Raw genomic sequence first — 18,698 nt, 5'->3', positions numbered from 1 at the left:
TTAAATGTGATGCACTTTGAAACTCTTTGAAAGTTATAGTTATTTTTAACACTATTATTATTCTCCTCCCTCTTCATGTCTCTGATGCTCCTCTCCATCTTCCCCACAGTAATGTCCCCTGACAACACAAGGTCGTGTTAAAGTGCTGTGTGCTCGAGGGTGCGGCCATAGGACACACCAAGTTTATCACACAGACGTAGAGAGGAAGAGGAAAATACACTCGTGCAGCATTTGCCCCATGACAACTTTATTATATGCACGGCCGGACACTAGCAAAGACCAGCAACAAACAGGCTCATAAATGCACATAAAACACTTGCGAACACACGTAAACGTTTATGGGAACATCCACAGAGTCACACACACAAAGCTCTTTGTATGTTGTCATCCTCTTAGGCTCTTTGTATTGCTTTTGCGGGAATATGGTCCCTTGGATAAATCACCGCTGTCTGCAGTGTCCTGAGTAATGTGTAACACGGTGTCTTGTTGCTTGTGTTTAGGATCCTGGCAGAGAGGAGGCCTTGCTGCAACAGCTGAGAGAGAAAGACGAAGTGATTCTCAGACTCCAGAGTGAACTGGTAAGATCCAATAACCAGCAAAAACAGGCATTTTTCTAAATGTTATATTTACTTTTGTTTTTCAAAACCATTTTGATTCTTCTCAAACAACCAAATTCACATTTTCCATGCATGGTGTTTTTACTTCAAAATGTACTTCGTAATCATAACATCATCCTCTCTTTGATGAATCATCTTGCACAAGAGAACAAGTTGGCACAGAATTGCGATGTTGCCTCGCACTTTGAAGGTTCCTGGCTCGAATCCCGGTTTCGGACGAAGGGGGCCTTTCTGTGTTCTCCCTATGCATGCATGGGTTCCCTCACACAGTCCAAAGACATGCTCATTAGGTTAATTGATGATTCAATTGATTGCCCGTGGCAAAGTTGTCAGTCTCTCTGTGTCAGCCCTGTGATTGACTGGCGGTCAGTCCAGGGTGTAACCTGCCTCTCGCCCAATGACAGCTGGGATAGGCTCCAGCCCCCCGCAACCCTGAACATGATAAGCAGTATAGATAATGGATGGATGTGTTTATCAACTACAAAGGATGGAAAATATTTTAAAATATTTTAAAATACTACAAAATATTGTTATAATTTATTGATACTATTTTAGCCCTATGAAAATGTTGTTTTAAACAAGATTTCATACATTTTCTGAAAGCAATCAAGACCCGTTCGACGGACCTAAAATTCTGGTACTGAATAGCATTTGGCTAATCTGTATCACAGCCAAAAGATTGTCTGTTCTGATGAACCTTCATTGAAAATATTCTCTGCATATCCAGTTACTGGAGAAATATAAATGACTTCAGTAAAGCAAAGTGCTCTTCTGAAATACTGTAAGTCTGAAACTAATAAGAGAAGTTGCTGCTGCTCTCAGACATTGAGTAATGGAAAGTTTGCTCATCTAATTTTATCTCTGTCACACTTTCTTTTTCTTGCTCTGTTTTTCTTCACTTTTACACTGAATAATTAAAATAGCTTGAATGTTTTTAAATTATTTGTTTTGAGGGTATAAATTAAAGACTAATTGCCTTTGAAGAATATTTTTTTCATTCTCTTTTAAGCATAAGAAATCCCTCTTTTTTTGGAGAGGTTAAAAACATTTCATATAACTGGAAAGTTTTACTTTCTGAAAGAACTTGCCTAACACTTTGTCAGTTTTCTTTTTCCTCTCTCTGCTTCTTTTATATGCAGCAGAGGACTGAGTGACAGGAAAGCCTGACCACAGAAAGAGAGAGGAAATGAATATGCATTTGATTTTATAGTTGGCTCAAAGTCACCCCATCGATATCACATACATGGCGCGGCACCAGAAAGCCCATCTTTTCCATCTTTGTTAATGTAAACGGCTCGTTCCTGCCAGCTTAATGTCAAAGCGGAATTATTTTGACTCCATTCCAATTAAGAGACAAGTGTAATGTTTTCACAAATTTGCCCCTGTAGACAAGCCTGGGAGTCATTTCCATCTTTGCATATTTGGGATAATCAAATTATACTCATGAAATATAGAGATTTAAATGCGTACATTGCGTTGTCTGTTTTTTCAGCCCTTACGGAAGCTTGATTGTTGGATCATGTACAAAAATGCTCTATAAGGCACCGTTTTTCATCGCTTGTCATCTACACGTCTGTAATTTGTCACCTGCTCCATCAAAGCAGTGTAATGCCGACATTATGCCAGGCCTTAGCAGGATAATGTGCCAGTGTTATGCCGCTGTAGCTGAGAGATGCCAGTCCAACCCACTGACTTGAGTCTCATTTGGCATCTGTTTGTTTGAACATTTTCTGGCACTGGCTTCTCATTTTTTCACTCTCCCTCGTTCGTCTCTGCCCTCTTTTGACTGTGATAACACACTCTCTCGCACTCCCTTCCTGTCAGCAGCACCCATCATGCTCTCTCCTCTTTCTATGTGGACTATATTCAGCACTGTATGCACATAATGTGGAGGTAATTCCAAAATGGAGCACATTTATATTCAGAACTCAGACTCACCTAAGACAGCTACATGAACGGGTCAGTTTTGCCAAAAAACGGATGTGTCTGGAGTTGCTCTTTATTCAGACTTCTTGTACAAAACTAACTCCTGAGAGGGGCTGTATTAAGTCTGTTGGCGAAGTTTAACAGTTCATCTGATAATATTTTATCCCTCTGAGATTCACGTCTGCGGGCAATGTAACATACTGTACAAATCAGTGACAGTCTTCAGTCAAAACTTTGTAGCCGCAATAAAGACTGAAGCTGATCAAACATTATAGTTATGTGATCAAGAACATTATTAACAGGAATAGATTTCACCTAAATGTGTCAGGGACTTTGATCTGAAAAGACTATTGCAGCATTTTATTAATATTTCTTCATCCGTCTGATTCAAGGACTGAAAAATATCCCCAGGTGAGCGCACACATTCACTGACTCTCTCTTTCAAGCGCTCGGTCTCTTAGTCTCTCGCTGAGACGGGAAACAGTAATAATTAGCATATAAACAGTAGTAGGAGGTAGTAGCCTCGAGGCTTTTGTTGGATTGTTTGCATCTGGACTATTTTTCATTTTAAATGAGTCTGTATCACTCACACAGTGCCCCTCACTTCATTTACAAACTACATTTCCAATGCTCGGCACAAGTCAAACCTGGCAGCCTCACAGTTGTGGACTAGATGTGGGTTATGTGAATTATTCAGAGGTGTCACACAGAAATCAAGTCAATCATGTGCACAGCAAATGTTACTAGGTAATGCTATCCCCTTAAACCTAATATATGAACTTGAAGTGACTTGGAAGGTCATAACAGAAGTTTCCCATGTTGTATTCTTCAAGCAAACGTTACTAAAGCATCAGTAAATGGTCTGTTTATAGGGACTATGTCCATCTGCAGACTTGGTACAGTAGTAAGTATTAGGGTCTTCAGCATCCGGACAGCGTATTGGGAAATTGATCAAAAGAAACCACAATGCTCATGTTCATGGTAATCAAGGAACATGTAAGCCAGTACAACAGTGAGCTGCCTTAATGTCCATCCATCCATCATCTATACTGCTTCTCCTGTTCAGGGTCAGGGGGTGGGGGCTGGAGCCTATCCCAGGTGTCATTTGGCGGGAGGCGGGTTACACCCCGGACTGTTCGCTAAATCAATCACAGGGCTGACACAAAGAGACAGACAACCTTTGACGCTCAATTCACACCTACGGGCAACTTAGAGTCATCAATGAACCTAATCTCTATTTACATCTGTAGGCAGGGACGCAGATTTTAAGGATGGCAAGTGTTCTGGTTTCCGTTTGTACTTGACCAATCCCGTATCAGCAGGCTGCGGCGTATGCAGGAAAAAAAGTCAGTGTGGAGAGCAACAATCTAACAATCTGTTAGCTCTAGATCTAAAATTCAACTTGAGATAAATTCCCTTGACGCTGTGTCACGAAAGCCATTCAGCGTTTATTTCCCGACTTCCTCGAATGTATCAGATCGATCCAACCTCCCTTCAACAAACGAGTATTTTAAAAGTAGTTTTCTTCTCCTCTTGAGGACAGACTTGACAAAGCTTCATTTTAAATTTTTACGAATCTGCGTCATGATGTTGAAATTTCGGCAAAGGTTAGAACCATTAATTAAAGTCAATCCCAAGAAAAACAGGTTATTTTTCAATAAACAATGCAGCACGCGGAAAAGGAAGTCTTGACTGGAAGTCGTTTAGCGCTAACCGCTACGCAACGGACATGTTCACCGTAGGTGATGGGATCTGAGATTGCCAATTAACCTAACGAGCATGTTTTTGGACTGTGGGAGGAAGCATGAGTACCCAGAGGGAACCCACACATGCACAGGGAGAACATGCAAACTCCACACAGAAAGGCCTACTATGTGAGAACCGGGATTCAAACCAGGAACCTTCTAGCTGTGAGGCGGCGCTAACCACAACCGTGCAGCCCGCCTTAATGTCTTTTTAATTATTTTCGGACAACTGTATTCATCTTATAACAGGCTTTGGATGCACAAGCAATACTTGTTATTAGAATCAGGTCATTATTGTATTTTGTGTTTTCAGTAGATTTGTTTGTAACAAAAAATTCTAGACTAACTAGACTATCTACTCTGTGTCCCTGTTTTTGACTCTTGTCCCTTCTTCTTTTCCTTCTTTATCTCTCAATACGCTTACCCTTGTTTCTTTTAGTCTCTCTTTTTCTCCATATGGTGACAGGAACATTTCTCTCACATCACAGATTCATCTATCAGTCTTGAGGGCATGCAGTTGCTTGTGCATGCACAAACAGATGCAGATGCTGATCAGTTTGATTGTGTTTGTGAGAGAGAGAGTGTCTTCATCTGTTTTGCATTTCTCTCTAACAGTGATGTTTTTGCCGCTGCCACCAGATGGATTTGATTTCCAGACATACACAAGAGATTTCAGTGCACCTAAACTTTTTGTGTGTACATTGATAAATGCTCCAACACTGGCCTGTGTCCTTGCTGCGGCACAGCCTAACCTTATTTTTTATCCGCACCATATGCCCTTGGAACAAAGGTCATTCTGTCATTAAATGTATAAAGCTGTGCCTCTGTGGGGCCATGTTGTGCTTTTGAACATTTGTCTGAGTGTATATGTGTGAGTCTGAGACGGACACCTCGTTGCTGCAGCTCAGTTAAAGTGCAGCATTTTTGTAGGAAAGGGCAGCTCATAGCCAACGCTCTCTTCGCTCTGCCTCCGTCTGTAAATCTGCCAGTGCAAACCTATTAATTATCTCCGAGAAGGACCTGCTGGCTGGCCGGCCATCACTAGCTGTCACTTTTTATGACTTTTCCCCTCTCTCTGCTGGTGCATTTTGTTGAAGGACTGAGATCCAACTACAACATTTAGCTGCTGAAAGTCTCCCTTGCTCTCCATGTAGGCTTCGGCATGACAAATTAAAACAGATTTTTAATTCAATCTGTTGGCTCTCTTCTCCCAGACTTAAACAAGACACTATATATTTTGCTTTAGAGCTATCATAACTTACAGTCTATGAATCTTCGCACCATTTTCCCATCCTGATAACACAGCGTAATATGGTTGATTAATTTTAATCTAGGTTAATACATTTCTCAATATTTCAAAGCCGCTGCAACTTTTGTTCCCGTACCTATGAGCAGCGCAGGGCGAGCATGTCAGAATGATTAGTGACATGGTCATAAATTGCTCCGGGTGGAAATAGTGCTTGTTTCTTGTCATTCAGAGGACTTGCAACCTGCCTTTTCAAAATAATCCCATAGAGGTAGCGCAGGAGTCGACAGGTTCCTGGTCAAGGTACAAGTGCTGTGTTTTGAAGGACAGGGCCAACACTTTTCTCTCTACACCTCCTTCTGTAAATCTGCCAGGGGAAACCTATTAATTATCTCCTAGAAGGACCTTTATAGCAGGCTGGCCAGCACTAGCTGTCACTTTTTATGAATTCCTCTCTACTGCTGCACTTTGAGGAGGGTCTGTGGTCCAATATTTAGCTGCAGAAAAAGTTCTCCTGCAGTTCAGCCCAGTTTTATGACCTATTGGATTTCCCGGAGAGGCAGCTGAAGGGGAGGTAAAAGGATTGGGGTTGGTTGAGGTTGTTAAGTGTTTCAATTTTTTCTCTCTCTTTTGATTGCAAGGTTAGCGTGGAAGCCGACTACACTGAGTGTTGTGAGTGGAGGCGAGGCATGATTCTGCAGGGAGCGCATTTCGTTGTTCTGATGTTCTTCCTTTGTGAGGTTTTGGACATGGCTGATGCTTCTGTGTTTGTTCTGTATGCAGGAGAGTGCCAAAGCTGCCCTGAAGATGAAAGACTGCCAAATGACTGACCGCACGACACAGACAGAACACATGGGGCCAGAGGTGAGATACACACAGACCACACACACACCATCTCACTCTGTCAGACACAAACAATGCACTGGGCACTACAGTTCTGGCACTAAAAATGTGCTTTATGTAACAACGCCTGAATCTAACGGATCATATATATTTAATGAAGCTCTACTATTGGAAAAAATCCTATGGCAATGTGGCAATGCATTTCATGCTGAGCCACAGCCAGCCTCACCTCCACCCTTCCTCCTTTCTTTCCCTCCTCTTTAAGAGCATCTTTTCACTTTGAGCTAAAGCTCTAATCCATCTTACTCCTTCTAAAGATGTTGTACTGCAGTGACATTCATATTATAGTCCACTTCCTGCGCCTCCCCTCCATCCTCTCAATTCCCACCGTGCAGAGAAAGGGTGCTGTGCTGCTTCCTACCTGCCTGCCCGCCTGCCTACCTAACGCTCTCAGTCGACATGGCCTCTTTGGCTTCACTTGGGGCTGACAGTATGAGAACGCAGCAGACTTAATGGATGACTGTCTAAAAATGGCTGCCTCTGGAAACCAAGGCAAAGTCTGGGGTCTGTTTCTTTGTTTCCTCGTTTCTTTCTTTTATAAACACTTCTTTATTTCCTTTTCTTCTCAGGAAGTTCTTATCCTGCTGCGCATAAAGTTGGCAAGAGACAATGTTAAAGGGTAAAAGCTGTGTCATTTGTGTGAGCGTGTGGGTGAGCAGTAACCACAATAGTAGAGAATCCTGACAAGAATGTCATACTGCATCTATAAAATATGCTCACACAGTGAAACGAAGAACTTATTTTACTCTATATTCTCGTAGCCTGCGTAAATTATCAAACTTTAACGCTACATTTTGATCTTTCCACTTTCTTCCGTTATGTTGCAACATCCTGGTTTTGACGAAACAAGATCTGATTAAGGTGTTCACAGAGGATCTGCTGTGTGTATCTATGCACCACTTTAATTAGAGCCTACAGATGGAGCACTTACCTCCTCTCCTTAGATGACAATAAAGGGAGTCAGGCAACTAAATGTAGAGGAATGTACAAAGTATATGCAAGCTGTTGAACCAGACTTTAAACAGCTGTAATTATTATATAACAGTAAAAAACATAGTCTGGTTAGGGATATGCACTAGATGTTTCTATCGCCCAAAGAATGAATAAATAAAAGGCTTTGATTTAAGGTTTTTGTGATTCTGGAAAGTTCTGTTTGTGTCCAGCAACTCAACTCTCAAAAAATAGCTCACATCTAGATGCACTTTCTGTAGTGCACTCTTGACCACATCCACACAGGGGAGCTGTAGATGTCAAAAAAATACAGTGAATCTTGACACCAAAATTGCAGTGCAGTGTTGGATTGGTAGTGCAACTCCCCCTCCTTTGATTGTGTGCAGGCAACAAACAGGTGCAGGCAAAAAAACAGCTAACCGCACCTCAGAAAAATGACACTTTGCCGGCTGCGTCTGCATGAAGCCACAGCTCTAAACCCTATAATTTCACCGTAACTGTCATCAGTCTTTGTGTGATTCCTTTTCTATGTTTAAAGTTTCTCTCTTTCTTTCTGCCACTTTCTCACACATGCAGCCTTAGAAATATCTACGCTGTGCTCCATTTTTCCATCACTGACTAATGCATTTCTCATAATGAAGCCTGAATGGTCTCACACATAATTGTATGTTTCTCAGTACTGCAGGCTAAAGCAAACAAAGGTGTGGGTTTGCGTGAGTGTGCACATTTGTATGCGCTCCTATGTGTTTGTACCTTGTGTGTCTGCCTATGCAAGTGTTCGTGTTTGTTTTGTGAGGCAGCCATTAGTCTTGGCCTTGGACAGCAAAGTCAATAAAATGGCTGTTGAAAGTGTCAAAGTAACTTCAGTCAAATAGGTTGCATTCATGCTTCAGACATTATGATTCACTCAGTGTTGTGCTTGTGTGTTTTTCGCCTCATGTGGCACAATTTGCCAGTTAGTATAATATATAACTGACAGAGCATGCATTTAGCTGAAAGGCTTTGTTTGCTTAATTACGGAGAAAAAACGGGCTGTGTATTGAGATGTCACAGATTTTAGGTTGTTAGATACCTTCAGTTCTTGTTGCTTTCTTAATACTGTGTGATTAATTTAATTAGAACTAATTTCACCTTGATTTGCCGCACCAGGAGTTTAGAGAGAAAGATGCTCGGTCTTTGCTGCAGTAAAGTACATATGAGGACAGTTTTATCTTTGAAGATTCACTCAGTTATATCTCCTCTGAGCTGAAGTGATTTGATTAATTGGTGGGTAATCATTTGGATTCAAGAAGTGCCTCTAAGTGTCTCATCTACTCAGGTGGAAAACAGCACCAGATTAGCATACCAGATCTACAGTATTAGTCCATCAAAAAAAAAAAAAAAAAAAGACCAGGGAATTACTCACTTATTAAACATGCTCATCTCTATCTCAGAGTTTTGGAAGTTTGAATCAAAGTATTCCCAAACTTCTTAAATGCATCGTGTCTGGTCAGTAACACAGTGACCTTTTCTTCCTAATACACTTTGTCCAGCTCAGGAAGTCTGGCACGCACTCAAGCGTATGGCATTGCTATCTATTATAAAACCAGTACCTAGCTATAGAGTCCTCCATATGCTCAGCCCCCTTGAGTAGATGGTCTCTTAATTAGAGGAGCAGCTGGCTGCCCGCTAGCAAGCTAGGCTAGCAACACAGGTGACTTAACTCAGCAGTAGCTACAGCATGTGCGGCCTGATTTTAGCCTCCCTCCCTCCCCTCTCATGTGTGCATGCCTGTGTGTGAGAGAATGAGGGGAGAGAGTGTGTGTTGGTGAGTGTGTGGGAGATGCCGCAGCGTGGAGCAGGCCTATATAGGTTAGCTACCCCCGTGCATCGAGGACAGCCGGCGAGCAACAGAAAGTGTGTCTACAAGTGGGGCAGCTATTTCTACTGCTTCTGCCACTTCACAAGGTCGAACATCTCACTCATCCTCGCTCCCTCTACCTCACTCTCCTTCTTTTTTGGAATGTCCTCCTACTTTTCCTCACTCTGTCCTCCTCCTCTTTCTCTTCTACCTGCTTTTGGTCACTGATCTTTGAAAGTGCAGAAGTTAGCTGTCAGAAGTTGCTCCCCTCTCCACTCATTTCTTTTCCTCTCTTCTTCTTTTGTCTGCTCTCCTCTCCTCTCGTCCTCGCCCAGGTTTTTAGGGCTCCAGGAGTCCATCAGGGATTCTCCTGCCCTGGTTTCCCCACTGTTGGACACTCTGTCCTAGGGACAGCTCCTGGCAAACTCTGTCCCACAGAAATAGAACTTTAGGCCAACTTGCATCAAAGTTCCTCTTTAATTCTACTTTAAAGCAGCAAGGTCCAGAAAGGAAAGTTATTTGGATGGCTGGAGTGCATGTCTAAGTCTTCACTGACGAGTCACATGCTCTCAAATGGTTGTTTGCTTTACCTGTGATTTCAGATTATGTTAAACTGAAGAAAGGTTTTTCTGAGCTTCTTTCTAGAGTGAGAAAAGAAACTTTCTAAAGCATGTAAATGGGGATTGACTGTTCTTAACCTATATTTTCCATTCCTCTCGTAGTTATCTCGTATTGATTTCTGCATTGCACCTTATTTAAATATGCAGTTAAAACTGCCTTTTCATTATACTAGATATCACTTCAGTCCTTTTGACCTTCTTCAGATGTAAATGTAGCCAAACTTCATTTTAATTTTTGGTATGGATGCAGATTCAAGCTGTAAAGAGTGATTATGCTGACAAAAGTGGGACCTTTCTGTTTTGTGAATATGATTTACATACTTATTTAAAAGTTCAGTCCTTAAATTTGAATAAAACATCTATCAGCAGATGCACTAACTTGCCATCCTTGTTCCCTTCACACTGATTACACATTGTAATATTATTTTGTAGTGATCTTGACCCTGCGTAGGTCACATACTAAAACAATGTTCAGATATGTCGAGATCAGAGGCACTGCATATGATATTGTGGGACCTTGTAAAGAGCGCTGCTAAGTGAGACCCAGGTATCTGCCTGAAGCTCCCAGGTGGTGTAGTGATGGTGTAGTGAGAGAGCCAAACACAAATTGAAAAGTGTTGACTGACCCCCCCCCTTTTTCAATTCTGCACTTAAAGATCTCTCCTCTTTCTGTCAGTGTGCCAATGTAGAGATGGAAGGTAAGGTGAAACTGAGAAAGACTAAGAGAGAAGAAAAAGAGGATGGTTAGAGAGAAAATGCGAGAAGCTATTTCATGTCCCGCAGAGACTCTTAAGAGCTGGAGGTACGGTAGCTGTTTGAAAGTTTTTTTTTTTAGAGGGGGATTGAATCGATTGAGATTGCTTTCTTTCAGCGAGCTAATTTCATGGGCATTCTTAAAAGGAACATTTTATGGTGGGAATCAAAGGCTCTTGATGGTTAGCGCACTCATGTTTCCTTTCTCGCTCTGTCTTTCTCTGTCTTTTTCTATTCTCCATAGCTTTGCGCAACTTAAGTGTTTTTGCCTCCCTTTTTTTCTCTCTCCCCTCTCTTTATATCCTCTCTCATCTTAGTGGCTTCTGAAAAGAAGGAGAGGAGCAGAGGGGATAGTTGGAGGACTGTTTATCATCTGTCGGTGGGCTCTTACATTTGAATGGAGAAACATTTAAGTAGATCATGCAGATTCTTTACTCTACTCCTGGTCTTTTTTTCTCGTCTCTCCATCACAAAAGAAATATACCGAGGTATGGAGTGATCTATTTTATGTGAAGCGTAATATCTATTTACAGATTCTACATAGAAATGTAGAATCTGCATAGAAATGTAGAATCTGTAGGCAGGGACGTGGATTTTAAGGATGGCAGGTGTTCTGGTTTCTGTTTGTACCACGCTTGTAGTCTGAGTAATATTGACCAATCACGTATCAGCAGGCTGCGGCGTATGCAGGAAAAACAGTCCGAGTGGAGAGCAAAAGCAGGCGGAACGTAAAAAGGAAGTCTTGACTGGTTTATCGCTAACCCCTCGCTACACGCCCGGTATGTTCACTGTTGTCCCCAGGGGCTAAATCGTCATCAGACTATAGCCGATGGGATCTGAGATTGTGTGGGGAGGAATCTTCTCTTTGTGCACGACAGGTCATTTCCTAAGACGAATAAAAGAAAGTTCAAGTCCAGATGTAAGCACCTGATCTCTGTTGTTAATTTGCGTGTGAATAGGGAAATGTATGCCTCATTTTTTCTGAATGAGTGTCCCCACAACTCACAGATTTACCTCCCTCTATGACTGCAGAGACTGCTCATGGCTGTGGCAGATAATATTAGATATTATTTGATGTTTTTAAAGCTTAAAACAACTGATATTTTAACCCTGCAATAAATATATGCAATATATAGTCTGATATGTCCCGCTGTGACTCTACATAAAGCATTTTTTTTAGATTAAACCTCAGAGCAAAAGCCATTATTACTCTGCTGACATGGCATCCCTGTGGAGCACAATCCTTTAAAGTGTCTAGAAAGAAACAAGCACATAGAAGCATCCTTACACCTTAAAATGGACCGCTGTGTGCTTAACATCTGTTAAACCACAGCTGTTCATTTTTCATGTGATAGAACCGGCTCTGTTCTCTGGCTGTTTGGACATTTTTTTTCTTGCACTTGGGTCTTTCCAGCCAGTGTCTCTGATTATATCATCACCTGATATGTCCTAGCCTGGCCTGTAGGCTTTATCTGCTCTTCATCTTTGTGGTCTTTTATCTTTGAGTTATGGTGCTACATCTAGTGATATAGCAAGTGCATGATGTATTACAGTGCCTACCTGCAAATGTGCAAATACAGTGATATATGGTCTGATGTCAGCGAGAGTTTTTCAGACTTATATGATGGATAAACTCTACTTTAAATGTAAGGGCAGATAATCTAAGTTTAGCCCTGGTATATCTTTATGAATGCAGTTAACTGCTTATGAAATCTGTCTCATTCAGTGATGTCACATGCTCACTCTTGACACCTTTCAGCTGTGTGAAAATGATTGCTGCAGCACTTGTACAAAGTAAAGCGAGAACAGCCATTCATTATTTTCTTTGCCTTTTATTCTAAGGATGTTTTTGTGTAGGATTATTGATCCATGAGCTCAAGGGGGGAAATAACATTAAGGTCTGACTAGCATTTACTTATGTCCACCAATTCTGCTGTGTATGGCTATGATCTAGCCCCCCTGTTGAGAGTGCAGTCTAAACGAACGCCACTGCTTGGTCCTGATGTGTCTTTCAGCTGCCGGGGAAAGCCTGAATCAATATGTAGTATGACATGGATCATATGAACCTGCGTCATCAGTGCTCTCCACGTCTGTGCCAATTTAAGCAGAAGGATGGAGGGTCCGGTGCTGATTGCGACTATGTAGGTCTCCAGCTCTTATTCCTGTAAACTAGATCATTTTGTACAGCCGTACTGAGTAATGGTGCTGCTAAGGATAGAACTAAGAAAGACGGATAGAGAGAAAGAGGAGGAGAAGGGGGCTGAGCACGAGAGAGGCAGTTTTCTGCCCTACTTAGACTTTTAATACATTCTTCTTTTTATGTCCGTCAGTCTGCTTGTCCTTTCCATCTTTCCTCCCTTTCTTCTCTAAATTTGATCATTTCCTTAATCCCTCTTTTCTTCCTCTTTTGTGCCCCTCCATAATAAAATGCCCTTCTTTTCCTTTCTTTCTCTCTGCAGGTATTTATCCACTTTCTTTGCTCCATCCCACTCCATCTTCATATTGCTTCCCCTTGCTCTGTCCTTGCCCCTTACCACCTTTCCCCCTCTGTCCTTCGTCTTCATCTCCCCTCTGTCCCTGTCATCCTTCTTGCTTTTAGACACCATGTCCTTCTTCTCAGACATTCTCTTTCCTCCTGTTTTCCCTCTCCCCTTCCATCATCCGTCTCGTTCGTATGTTTCTCATCAATTCATTGGAATCCTTTCACTCTGCCCTCCTACATTCTCATCTTTATGGCCCGCCTTTCACCTGTATACCTCTCCGTTCCCATTCCCTCCCTCCCTCTTCTCCTTCATCTCCTTTATTACACTTACTCTTTCACCCTGCCCTGCCCCTCCCTGTCGCTGCTCATCCTCTATTACAGCTTCACTCAAAGACTTGTTAACCCTCTCCTCTCCTCTCCTCTCCTCTCCTCTCCTCTCCTCTCCTGTCCTCTCCTCTCCTCTCCTCTCCTCTCCTCTCCTCTCCTCTCCTCTCCTCTCCTCTCCTCTCCTCTCCTCTCCCCTCCTCTCCTCTCCTCTCACTGGAGTCATCCAGTCCTACATTCGTTAGTTCTTATTCTTAGAATTACTGAACACAAAAAGCATGATTTGAAGGAGGAATTATGGATAATTATCATACATAGCTCGCTTATGTAATTATTCGTCCGGCAATGGGAAATATTCTCAATCAGAGTTCTAACACTTGAGAGCTTTAGAGGGTATGACTTTTATGGTTAGCTGATTGAGATGCAAGCACAACAAATGAAAACACTTTAAGTTGCACACACTTGTATTGCTACCACTACTGTTACAGCTTAACACCATAACAGAAACAAAGACAACGGGAAAGGGAAAACTGGCTCACAGAGCTGGAATGAAGGAATTGGAGAGTTGCTGATTTATTCTGTAGAATGTATTAGAGACATGCCAGTCAGATGACAAGCATCAAGTCAAATCAAAGACATGACAGGTAATTGATGAATTGCAAATGTAAGAGAGTACGAGTGCACCATGTTTTCGGTGTGCTGAGCTTTAGTTTTTGTCCCGATAAGACACAATCCCGATGAATTTGTGTCAGGCTGATAAACCGAAGTGGAGGAAGAGGAACTTAGAAAGTTGGTGACATGTTTGAGTATTCTTTGGTAGGAAACTTTCATTCATTTATTTATTTATTGACTTTTGGTGTGACCACCAAGAAGATGCATCCTGAGCAATCCAACAGGTTGCACAGTTCTGGGAGGGGTAGAATAGAGCGTAGATAGATAGATGTATAGATGGTAGATAGATAGATAAGTAGATGGAGGGAAGTTATGGAAAGTCTGTGTTAAGGAGAATATGGTATTTCACTGTCATTTTATGTGACCATCAACTTTAACTATTGAAGACCTCTTTCCATCTGCTTCCTATAATTATGCTCTCTCTCTCTCTCTCTCTCTGTCTCTCTGTGTGTGTGTGTGTGTGTGTGTGTGTGTGTGTGTGTGTGTGTGTGTGTGTGTTCTCACATGGAAAATTTAAGTTAATGGTATAATTAAAGCGGTAGAAAATCAGTGTGTTAATGTGGCGGTGGACAGCATTAAATTGTTTCTATAGATCAGCAGTTATCTGTGGTTATTAAGTGCACTTGATTATAGCATTTTTATTGTTAAACTAATTATAGGTGGGTCTATACTGACCTCCATAAGCTATCCAACACATTCTTTAAATCCCTTATCCTAAATGCTTTACAAACAGTAATTGTTAACACCATCACCCTTTCAATTCAGTGAAATAAGTCAATACCAAAGTGTAGACACTACCATGTGGTTACACAGGAAGTTATGTGCAAGATTATTTCATGGCTGGATGCATTGAGTTCCTGGAGACTCAGCTGGTTACCTGGCAACCTCACAGTGACAACCATCATGTTGTTTTAAACTTTGGTATTGACCAAATTTAGTGCGTTTTATGTAATGATTAAGAAATTAAGACTTCCAGGAAGACAGCTAATAGCCTTTATTCTAAAATGTTAATATTAAGTAGTCTTTATTAATCATCTCTGATGCAGTGAAACATGTTTAACTGTGTACTTTTGCATTTGTCATGATAATAAAGCTAATATTTAGAATCAGCTATTATAAGACTAATACATTGCTGGCTGCAATAAGGCATGTTAAGCAGTCAAAAGCACTGTTAACACAAGATTATGTAACATTACCATTATCATAACAAAGCCTCCTCACAATAATACACTGTACTTAATGTCCACTTAAAGCTAAGCTCCTGAATAGACCTTCATGTTGAAGCTAGAGGACAAATAACACTGCTGGCCCATTAATATGCAGTCAGCAAAATGCAGACACCGTATTTCACTCCTCAAAATGAACCACTACAACAGTAGAAGGGTAACAACATTATCATTTAAATGCAAGCTTATAGACCAACTGTGTATCTGAAAGAGGATGCAGTGTTTACTAATCATATTTCTTTATTCAGTTTGTTTCACAGTTTTGAAATTCAAAGTAATTAGTAACAGAAATAGAGCATGGCCAGCTGGGACAACATTAATATGGATAGCGGGGCGGTCTAGGTTCAGGGAAGTACCATGGAAATACTGTTATTTGAGCATTAAGCACACTTGTTTACACAGTTGCCTAAAAATGTGTCCTTGTCTCATGGCTTCTGAGCACATTGTTGTGGAATCGGTGTAACATCTGTAGTTTTTGGCATGCAGATCCCTGTGTGGGTACATGAAGAACAGCCCTGTGTGGGAACATAAAGCACAAACCTCCAGTATTTATAAACCCTGTAGTCGGCTGCCGTGTCACCCACTAGCTCTATTTATTCCTCTGTTCATCAAAACTGGTGTCACTGACGCAAAGCACCTTGCACAGATCATCAGTTTTCCAGGAAGGTGACAGGTGAATCCTTGATCAGTGTGTGGCCGGTTCACTTTTCCAGGTCTTTAAATAGATGCTAACAGACATGTGCTGTAATTGTGAGCGAGTGGATGCATGCATGAATGAAAGAATAAGCATGTGGGTGAGTCACATGAAAATTGTATTTGTAACAGTGGCCATGTTTCTACAGGCAACAAAGTGAACCTGCAGTCAACTTTATAAGCTGCTTTGCATCAATGACAGTTTATTTTTGTTCAGTTTGCAAATACTTCTTTACATTTATTTACATGTATTAAGAAAAAAACAGCACTGAAAAATGCTCATGAGAAAGCAGATAGTGTTGGAGGTTGATTTATGATTGCAAAAGTAAAGTATTGCTTTCTCCTCTGATCTAACAACAACCCCTCTTTGTCTCCGCCCCCTCTTTTTCTTTTTCTTTTTTTTTTTACATTGCTCTTTGTGTCAACATATCTTCTGTTTCCAGGGCATCAAGGCGCATGGGAGCGCCACTTTGTCGTCAAGGAGACAACTGAGTGAGTGGCTCTGTTCTGATATCACCTGACTGGACGTGACTTGTGTCTTGTAGTGGTCTACCTTAATGTGCCGTACTAGATGGGAGAACAGGGGGTCTTGGTACAGAGGCTTGATTAATCTTCACGGCTCTACGGGCTGATTAAACTCTGATCTGCAATTATTTTACTTCACACATCAGATCATACAGTCCTCATGTCCTTTGTTTTCTACTGTCAGAGTAGACTTACATTTTACAGATGCTCCATTTAGTCATAATTTGATTTTACACATTAAAACAAATATGATTTAATGACTGGTTTAAGTAGATAAAACTAAGAAAGTATGCTGATGTAAAATATTAAAGAAAAACCAATAACGAGCCTAACTATTTCACATGAAAACAAATAGTCAAAGAATCCACTGCTGATTGTGTGAAGTGAAATAATAGCGGATGAGTTAAGAAGAGCGTCTTTATGTATTAATCAAGCCTGGTATTGGGACCCTCTGAGTGAGGAATGCCACCTGCACTACCTTGTCCTGTTATTTAGACAAGAATGCTGCCTATTGTAGCCCACCTATCTGAAACAATCCTACCCGATGTGATCGTGACCCACAGACAGACCTTGGCCCCGAGATCATCATGTTTCTGGTTTCAGTCGGTGTAACAGAGCAGCTCTGTCCTGTCTGGTGGAAGTCAAAAAGCCGATGTAATCTCTTCTGTGTTTGAGTCAATTTTACAGATAATTTCTCTTTTATTGCAGTTCCATGGTGCAGACCATTTCTGTTATAAGCCAGAGATCTTGACAAATTACATGGATTCAGATAGAGAACAAGGTGAAGTCATCCCTGGATATTCTCTAAGCTCAGAGGGCATTCAAGTGATGAATCAAACATACCTCAAAGATTCTAGCTTTTGTAAAATAATCTTTTCTTTCAATAAGTTTACCGTACATCCTTTTTTTTTATTTTATTTTTTTAATATAGGATGTTATTTGCACCCTCCAGTTCTACACCGGAGACAGTCACATGGCATCCTAACTAACCAACCAAACAGTGATCTGCAAAATAAATATAATACCGTAGTGTGAATCACTGCAGAGACAATAATATGTTGCAGGGGAGTTGAGGAATTTCCCAAAGTGAAAACGCCTCCAGGGATAAAAAACGAAACAAGGCGTACTTTCTTCTCATGTCTATTCCCTGCTTCCTGCCTACCTACCCGCACTGTACTGGATGCAAGTGGAGCTTGCATGCTTTACGGACAACAGCACCAATGCGTGAATGCACAGTCCCAGCCTTCCTCTTCCTCTTCATGTTTGAACTCTAACCCTGTCTGCCATTGCACTATGAACTGTAACCCCACCTGTCACAGCGCTATAGACCTTTTATTACCCCTGTGACTCCCCCTGACCTTATCCATACAGGCTTTGACCCCCCTCTCTGCTCAACCACACACACATTACATAACACACAGCCCAGTTTCCACATACATACTCTCAGTAAGGACGTGTTTAATGTTAATCATAAACTGCGATGGGCCTGTTCCTTTGGGATCCAGATTTGTGTGTGTGTGTGTCTCTTTGTGTGTGTGTGTGCACATGTGAGTAGAGCCTGTGTTTGAAGGTTAAAGCATAAAGAGACAGTAAGAGCCATTAGAGCTTCATTTGTTTTGCTCCATTTGCGCAAGGGCACCTATACACTTCCATGACCGTGTATGTTTCTCTGTGTCTGTGTGTGTGTTGTTTGTGGGCTATTTTTACAAAACCATCCAGTTTGCAGTAAGAAATCCCTCATCATCTTTGTATGTGTGTGTGTGTCGGTGATTCTTTTTGCTCATTAAATTTCTCAAGGACTGACAATAATGCTGCTGCTGTTGCATTATTAGTCACTTCTGGACCTGTTGCAGGGCAAACAACATAAATGAGCTAAATCTCATTTATTTAGCAAGGTGAAACCAAGTCGCAACCATAATTGGTGCGTGATAAAGCCAGAAAAGCCTCATGGTGCAGTTCCTGTACTGGCCACTAGATGCTTATTAAAAAAAAAAAAAACCTACACTAAATTGTTTTTTCCCCAAGTAATGAAAGGGATGGCTAACTGCACCTCTTTTTTAACTGCGTCTAGGTGGTAATTTTGTTAATTATAGCTTCATCAAGGAGTCATTAGGGTTAAATAGGTGCTTCTTTGGGACCATGTTTCCCTCAGGCTCTGCCATATTTGGATTTTCA

General features: G+C 41.3%; 1 protein-coding gene across 3 annotated transcripts in view; it reads left to right on the top strand.

The window, feature by feature from the left end:
- Positions 1 to 18,698, top strand: part of ccser1 (coiled-coil serine-rich protein 1) — a 108,980-nt gene that overhangs the window by 48,763 nt on the left and 41,519 nt on the right. For all 3 annotated transcript variants that reach the window (XM_069682778.1, XM_069682780.1, XM_069682779.1), the window contains exons 9-10: positions 501 to 578; positions 6,318 to 6,398. In XM_069682778.1, the coding sequence (XP_069538879.1) occupies positions 501 to 578; positions 6,318 to 6,398 (159 nt within the window). The remainder of the gene's footprint in view (positions 1 to 500; positions 579 to 6,317; positions 6,399 to 18,698) is intronic.

Source organism: Semicossyphus pulcher, unplaced genomic scaffold (genome assembly GCF_022749685.1).
Source record: "Semicossyphus pulcher isolate SPU_LCO1_2020_fin unplaced genomic scaffold, fSemPul1.0.p SCAF_6, whole genome shotgun sequence".
Lineage (NCBI taxonomy): Eukaryota > Metazoa > Chordata > Actinopteri > Labriformes > Labridae > Semicossyphus > Semicossyphus pulcher.
The sequence above is the reverse complement of the archived record's forward strand: the minus strand, read 5'-3'. Positions and strand labels throughout refer to the sequence as shown.